This window comes from Castor canadensis, chromosome 18, assembly GCF_047511655.1.
Source record: "Castor canadensis chromosome 18, mCasCan1.hap1v2, whole genome shotgun sequence".
Taxonomy (NCBI): Eukaryota; Metazoa; Chordata; class Mammalia; order Rodentia; family Castoridae; genus Castor; species Castor canadensis.
This window is the reverse complement of record NC_133403.1, coordinates 37,429,009-37,437,048: the sequence shown is the minus strand read 5'-3', so window position 1 is coordinate 37,437,048 and position 8,040 is coordinate 37,429,009. Positions and strand designations below refer to the sequence as shown.

The 8,040-nt window shown below is 56.6% G+C and overlaps 1 protein-coding gene across 2 annotated transcripts; it reads right to left on the bottom strand.

Annotated features, from left to right (window-relative positions):
- Positions 1–924: 924 nt before the first annotated feature.
- On the bottom strand, positions 925–7,750 carry Sds (serine dehydratase). 2 transcript variants are annotated; one of them, XM_074061255.1, is made up of 9 exons: positions 7,647–7,750; positions 6,257–6,411; positions 5,914–5,988; positions 5,783–5,822; positions 5,385–5,524; positions 5,195–5,286; positions 4,314–4,541; positions 2,084–2,208; positions 925–1,510 (listed from the first exon to the last, which is right to left on the bottom strand). In XM_074061255.1, the coding sequence occupies exons 1-9, from the start codon at positions 7,651–7,653 to the stop codon at positions 1,302–1,304; spliced, it is 1,071 nt and encodes a 356-aa protein (XP_073917356.1). In that variant the 5' UTR covers positions 7,654–7,750; the 3' UTR covers positions 925–1,301. The 2 variants fall into 2 exon arrangements, with proteins under 2 accessions (XP_073917356.1, XP_020012518.2); XM_020156929.2 differs by lacking the exon at positions 5,914–5,988.
- Between the last annotated feature and the right edge of the window lie 290 nt (positions 7,751–8,040).

Below are 8,040 nucleotides of genomic sequence, written 5' to 3'. Positions count from 1 at the left end.
CTTATTGTAAGCAGCATTCCCCAGTGGTGTGACAAGGCTTCGCTGCTGTGATGGTGCGCATGGAACCTCTTGCACTCACTAGTCTTCAGCAAACCCCTGCAGAGCCCTCGGTACTACCCCAGCACTGCTTTGAGGCCCCAGGCCACCTTCTAACAAAAGGTACAGAAATGTCCTGCTCTTGCCAGTTTGTGTCAGGGAGATGGAAGCAAAGTAAGTGAGCCGCAAGCAGGTGGAGTCCCGTATGTGCACTGGAGAGTGAGGCAGCTGGAGGCTCGAGCGCGCGCTCTCCACACTGGCTTCACAGTCCTTGTTACCTGTGTGAACGGCACTGGGCTTTAAAGCCCAGCGTCCTGCCAGCCCACCTCCACTGTTCCTGAGAACCCCGCCCTGAGGCAGCCCTAGTGACCTGTCTCTGTGATGTCTTTATGGGTAGAAAGCTGTCCATGTGTTCAAAGGGTTTGCAGAACATGGAGGTCAAGTTCACGCACGTCTTCCCTGTCCTATAGGTGGATGGGGGCCCCTGCTCTGCACAGGCCCCCTGGTTCTGGGTACAGTTATCATGACTGTCCAGAAGGACTCAATGTCAGAGTGAGGTGGCTCGTCTACATGTCCCCACCCCAGCTAGTTCAGCCTCCACCTTTGGCCCCTAACCTGTTTCCTGTGGTGCAAGGGTCCTCTCTTCACTCCAGCCCAGCTGGAATCTGCTCTTGGCCTCTTTGTGGGATTCAGGGAATGAGGGTGGCTGCTACTGGGTGCAGTTTGGGGAGGGAGGATCAAACTAGCAAGCAGAAAACTCAACACCAGCCAGGTATGGTGGTGCATACCTATAATCCCAGCATTTGGGAGGCCAAGACAGGAGGAGCACAAGTTCCAGGTCAGCCTGGGCTGTGTAGTGAAGCCCTGTCTCAAAACCAAACACCAAAATCAAAAGATCTTTGTTTTATAAATACACACACACACATATTTTAGTGAAACAGCGCACATTAGAAAAATGGGTGAGGGGGGCTGGGCTTCTGCGAGGAGGGTGAGCAGGTTCTCCAACACTGGACCAGGCCGGGCACCTTCAGGGAGGAAGCCTGGTGCAGGAGGCTGCTGCTGGGGACCTAGTGTGTCACGGGCAGTTGTCTCCCTTTCTGGGTGACAGGACAGTCACACAGAGCAGCCACAGACACCAAAGAGGCTGGGTTCATGGCCTGGGGGCTGCCGACTGGCCCGCTCCTCTGCACGCAACCCAGATGCAAGTATGGAGGAAAGTCCAGCCCCGGGGGTCCCGGGGTGGGGGGACACAGGTGGGGAGGGCCTCACGCGGGCAGCCCATTCTTCATGCCCAGCTGGGCCTTGAGGACCCGCAGCTGGGCCAGGCTGATGTTGCTGCCACCGCAGACGATGACCACCAGGGAGGACAGGGGGACGGGCAGCTTCCCCTGCCCCTGCAGCTTCCTCACCACGTGACTGTAGACCGCGGCCAGCGCCGCCCCGCAGGCGGGCTCCACCAGCGTCTTCTCGTCGTCTGCGGGGGCAAGGGGCGTGGCCAGGAACGGTGAGGCCATTGGCAGAGCGCGGGCGTCACCAGCCAATCAGGTCTCAGCCCTGGCCAGCCTCGACTCTTGGACCAAACCTCCCAGCATCACTGTAGACCCGGCTTTCCCAGCCTGGGTTTCATCACGAGGGTTCGCACGTGTACAGTGATCGTAGTTACTGAGGCACTGAGTGTCCTAGTTCGTTACTCAGGTTGACAGACACTCAGAACCAAGTGGCAGCATAAGGGCTACTTTTTTTTTTTTTTTGCCATCCCTGTCCTTGAACCCAGGAGAAATTCAGTTACAGACTCACCTCCAAATCCAACTCTGATTCCTGTCCTTTCCCTTTTTACCCTGGCCACCAGGAAGCTCAGGACTGGTATTTAAAATGCTGTTATTGTTCCCTGCATGTCATGGTTACCAGCCTTATTCTGCACGGACGGCTTAGCGTTTTTACTTTAACCACTGCACTGTATTATCTTCCACTACCAAGACATTCTAGGGAGAGACGGAAGGCAGAACTAGGAGAAAAGTTGGGGTGGATGGGATCCCATGTTACATACCCACAAACTTCTCAATGGCAGCCACAGCCTCCTGGTCCGAGATAACCTCAGAGAAAATGGGGTGTTCCTGAAACAGCTTCAGTGCCTGCGCCCCCACTGTGTTCACGCCCAGAGCCTTGGCAACACTGAGAAGTGGCGATGGGGGAACCAGGAGAGAGGAGGGAGGCAGGGAGGGAGAAAGAGATGGAGATGGAGGTGAGAGGCAGTCGGGGCAGGGGACAGGCAACTTCTGCAGCCCTGAAGCCTGAAGGGCCCCAGGCCCTGGACTCTGGGGTCTGTGGCTCCACACTGTTCAACACTCACTGCAAATACCGCAAGAACCCTCCCCTTCCCCAGGACCCCTCTGCTCCAGCTTCTAACCTCTACCCTGTTACCCTCCCTAAGCCTGCATGTCTTTACTTGCGCACCCTCTGAGGCTTAAGACTGTGGTCCCCTCCTCCGGAGGGCCCTCTGAGGTACTTCTCATGGCTTGTGTGGCATTCTCAGATGCCTGCCCCCTTCATAACAAGCCTGGTGAGTCTTTCTTGTCAAAGTACCAGCTCGGCACCAGTGGCTCACGCCTGTAATCCTAGCTACTCATGAGGCAGAGATCAGGAGGATCGAGGTTGGAAGCCAGCCTGGGCAAATAGTTTGTGAGGCCCTATCTTGAAAAAACCTATCATTAAAAAAAAGGCTGGGGGAGTGGCTCAAGTGGTGGAGCACCTGCCTAGCAAGCGTGAGGCCCTGAGTTCAAATCCCAGTTACTGCCCCCCAAAGAAAAAAACAAAGTACCAGTTGCCAAGCCTCCCACGGCATTACTTAATGGCAATTTTTGCCACTATGAATTGGTTCAATTGTATAGAAGGGAAACTGAGGCAGAGTGTACAGTCACTTGCCCAAGGTCACATGTCCATGGAGTAGTGGTGCCAGGGCTATGAGCAGGACTGGTACCGGTAGCCATGTGTTGGTGCCCTCCTCAGCCTCCCAAAGGACTTCTGGTCCTTTGCTGACACATCTCCCCAACTTGCCCGGGAGCATCTCAAGGGCCTGGACTGCCTTAGCCCTAAGGCAGCATGTGTGTCACAGGAGGCTGTGACAATGATCTCTTTTGTCCAAGCAGTGCTGGGGCAGACACAGTAGCTCCTGGGTGCCAGGCTCAGAAACCGGTAAGAAGCTGTCACCTGGACTCAGTCTTCCCGTCTGTGGCAGGGGCCATTGTCTACCATGGTGTCTGCTCCAGCTGCACATGGATGCCGGCTAGGGGACATTTCCAGCCTCCCTTGCAGCTAGGTGGGCTCACGTGACTGTGTCTGGCCCAGGAGAGAGAAGAGGAAGTATGGGGTCCCTGACCTACGACTTCTCAACTTCATAGTGGTGCGAAAACGATACACCTTCAGTGCTTTAAGTCTGGAGTTTGAGGCTTTCCCCAAGCTGCAGATTTGTGGTACAATTCTCTGTCGTGATGCTGGTGGCGGCAGTGAAGCCACAGTCCCCTCAGCTGTGTGGTCACCAGGTGGAAACAGCAGATGTTCCAGGATGTACTACACCGTGGAAGGTTGGACACATTTGATTCATTTTTTATTTGTGATGTTTTCAGCAAACGATGGGCTTACCAGAATGTAACCCCATTGTAGTCAAACAGCAGCCATGCTTTGTCATTAAAGGTAGGACACAGCTTTCTGCCCTTACTGATGGAGTGTGGGTGTGGTAGTTGGCACTCAAGCAGCCATTTTAGGTCCTAAGGCTACATGCTGAGGGTGGCAATGAACTGAAGAAACCTGGTCCCTGATTTCATGGCCTTGCCTCTATACTGCCTACCTCAGACTTCTTCATAGCAGAGAAAAATAAAGTTCATTGTTGCTATTCTGGGTTCCTGTGTAATGCAGCCCAAACCTAGTTCTAATGTAGCAAAGGTTTGAGACCAAGAGATGCATTTATTCATCTACGGTCAGCCAGTGTCCTGCACAAGCCAGGGGCTCAATAAATGATTGGTTTGTAAAACCCCAACATGGGGGGAAGCAAGAAATGATTAGTATTAACGTTTTCACAAGAGGAAGTGTGACGTCCCTGGTAGAGAGTCCCACTGACTTGGGTTCAAGTCCCAGCCATACCACCAATGGCTGTGTGACCTTGGGCAAGTGACAAAAACCTCAGTTTCCTCACCTGGAGAGTGGAACTGTCATCAGCACTGGGGGAGCAGGAGGTTCCCCCAGGCTTGCTGGACACCGAGGGAGGCACCCCAGCTGCTCACCTGGTGATCCTAGGCAGGCAGACCAGCTTGCCTGCTATGGTGGCCGCATGGAAGCTGTGGGCACCGATGGTCTCCATGGCGATGATGGGGACGTCCCCCCAGCCCACCTCCTGCAGGCCCTGGACCACGCCGCACAACAGGCCCCCACCGCCCACCGACAGCACGATGGCCCCTGGCTTTGCACTCAGTGTCTCCTTCAGCTCCCTCACGATGGACATGTGGCCTTCCCTGGGTGGGGGGAGCGGGAGGGGAAAGGGGGTGGTAGGTCAGGGCTGGGCTTCCGGGACACCAAGCAGGGGTCCTCTATGGAGATGTCACTGCAAGTCTGCACTTGCTCTTATCCCTGGCAGCTGATGGGTTTGGGGGCTACTCCCTGCCTCCCAGCCTTCGCTCCGATGCTGGCTGCCAGGCTCTCTGGTCACTGGAACTGCCTACACATCTGGCCACCAGCAGTGCTCCAGGGGACAACGCCCCCTGAGAGTGGCCCTCAGCTGATGGCTATGGGAGCTGGTGTATAAGTCCCCCACTCCCTCTCCTGTACATGGGAGAGCCCTGTGGCACACATTCTGTAGTGGCCCCTCAGGTGTCCTTGGGGCACTGAGCCCATGCAGCCCGGGGAAGTCCCCTGCCCAAGAGAACCCCTTTAATTGGCTGCTTCTCGTGTCACTTGTCCACATGACTGAGTCACCACCCCCACCTCCAAACGAGCTGCTTCTCTAATTCCTCGCCCCGGGGTCTGTGTCTGGGAACCCCACTGCTGACACTTGTGTCTGTGTGTCCACAGAGTCACACCTGGACATGTCAGGGAGAGTGGACAGTTCCACAGTGACATTGTGGTGGATGCCCACCTCCCACACAAGGTGACCTTGAACTCCACTTACCAGATGAGAGGGTCATCAAAGGGGGGGACGTAGACCCAGCCTGGGTTGTTCTTCACCAGGGCCCTCGCCAGCTCAAAGGCCTCCATCAACGTCTGCCAGGCGACAGGGTGTGGGGACAGGGGTTGGGGCAGTGAGGAACTCTGTCCAGCCACCAGATCCCTTGTGGCCCCTACCCTGAGTTGGCACTCACCTCACCCACCACCTTGACCATGGCGCCCTCATTCTTGAGCCTTTCGATGGTGAGGTCAGGTGTGGTGCTGGGTACGATGATGGTGGCGGGGAGGCCCAGCTTCCTGGCAGCATAGGCAGCCGCCATGCCTGCATTGCCGGCTGTCACGGTGGGAATGGAGGTTCTGTGTTAGTGCCGCAGGGTTTGGGAGCCCAGTTAGGACTGGTCACACCCCCCAACTAGAGTTCTAGGCTCCCCCTTACCCCCTGTGTGACCACTGGCCTCCTCCTGGAATCCCAAGTTGGAGCCTTTGCAAATGTTTGCGATAGCTCATTGCTCAGGAAACCAGGGCTCAGAGAGGCAAAGCGCCTGGCCCCAGAACACACAGCCAAGGACAGGAAGGGGAAGAGGTGACTTACCCGAGGAGCAGACAAAATGTTCACAGCCTTGCTCAGCCCACTGTGGAGACAAGAAGGGAGGGGTTAGGCACACCCCTCAGTCTTGCCTGTGCTGGTCCCTGCCACCCGGAACCCCTTCCATGGACACCGACCTCCACTTCTTTCACTTGATACTTGTACTGCCCTGTGTCAGACTGCATCCTCCTCCCCAAGGAGATGGGCAAGGGCTAGAGGAGGGTAAAGGCAAGTGACATGGCGCTGTGGTCAGTCCATAGGGACCTTTGAGGGTCTGCACCCTTAACCAGAGGCAGTCGTAATACAGAAGGTCCATTATCATGAGAACTTAGCCAACCTATCCTGGAACTTACTGTGTAGCCTCCCGAATGCTGGGATTACAGGCGTGTACTACCATATCTGAACTCCTCTTAGTTCACAGAGCCCTGGCCCTGAAGGAGTACCTGCCCCTCCCCCCAGGATGCCCACCCCATCTTGTACCGTCTTGCAGAAGTGCCCGATACCCCGGATCTTGAAGGAGCCAGAGGGCTGGGAGCTGTCCATCTTGAGGTAGACATTGGTGCCTGCAACTTTGGACAGCGTCATGCTGTCGCGAACTGGGGTCTTCATGTGCAGGGGCTCCTCAGAGGTCATTGCTGGGAGGAAGTCCAGAGAGTCAGGAGAGCTGGCCAGGGTGCAGTGACCCCTCCTAAACTTCCCAAGAGGCGAGGAAGGGGCCTGGGTGATACAGCACCCTGGAGATCTGTGTTCAAATCTCAGCCCGGCATCAACAAACAATTTCCCCCTCATCCTTGGCTCCATCATCTGTAAAATGCTCCCCATGGCGGGAGGAGGCCAGGTCACAGGCAGAGACCACAGGGACCCAACTCCTTGACAGCTGCTGGGAGTGAAGAAGCCCTCGAGAGGACCGTCACTCGGTCTTGGTCACTCAGAAACCCTCAAGTGACAGCTGCCTAGCTGAGCCCAATGGAGCCCCGGGACTGTGATGGACATTAGCAAAACTATTAGCAAAATTAATATTTTAGGGTGTGTCTTAGATTATGTTTGGGGTACCTTGCTACAAGCAACAGGAGCTACTGTGTTAATGTGACTGGTCCAAGGTCACACAGCTAGTGAGACAGGATTGGAACTCCAGCAGTCTGCCTGGGACTGTGGGTGGGCTCCAGGAAACCTGATGGACTTTCTATCTGTCCCTCTGTCTTGCTGAGTCACAGGGGAGATGTAACTCGTCCCCTACTTGGGCGGAACCAGAAGAGATCAGCAGGTGGCTGGCTGAGGGCCTGTCTGGTGCTTTCCCCCCATCACAGGCAAACACCCCATGTTTGTCTGACTTAACCCACAATGGGGGCCGGTCACCCGGTGGATAGCAGATCTCTTGAATGTAAGTCAGACATTGAGAGCATTTCAGGACAGGACTCCCCCAGATCGTTTTGCCTCTGTTTGGGATGGGAGGAGCCCCCTCCCAAGTCCTCTTTGTGGATTTGGGGAGCCCTGTGCACTCCGTCCCAGGTTGCACCATTGCCTTCATTTATGGGGCAGGGCTCCCCCTATGTGCATCTACCCCCTCCGAGGTTCAGAGCCCAATAATCCGCCCCCAGCTGCCGCAGGAACTAGAAAAGGGGTTGGGGGGGGGCTCTGTCCACGCCACGGGCCTGCCACGAGCTCACGGGAGCGCTCAGTCAGTATTACCCATCGTTGCACGACGTGCACCGTCTCACTTGGCCCTCACCAGGTCCTTCAGAGACCGCCCAGTTTACAGATGGGACCATCGAGGCACAGAGTGGCCGCGCCCCCGCCCCTGGCTCCCTCTCCCCGGCAAGCAGGCAGGTCAGGCAGTCCTGAGGTGCAGCTGAGGACGGGGGCCACCTACCGGGCATGGCGGAGGAGCTGCGAGGATGGACGGTGTAAAGTGAGATGGGGTCCGGGTGCGCGGAAACAGGGAGGCAGCCGCGGACTGCGGAGACGCCGGCTTTATCAGCCCCTCAGGCCACGCCCCAAGCCACGCCCACCCACGCCCACCAGCCACGCCCCCTGGCCCGGGCTGGGCTTCCGGGAGTTGGGGGTGAGTCTGGCTGCACTTCTCTCCAGCGCTGCTGTTTCCTCGCATCCCCTCCTCTTCCCGCCCTCGCTGTCTTCACTCAAATGCAGACCCCACGGGCTTCCCAAGCACGGGTGGGATTGCGTGAGGATCGTGTGAGACGGCCCCTTAAATTCGTGGGCCTGTGCTTGGCGTAGAGGAGGTGCCCAAGAAACAACCCCACCAC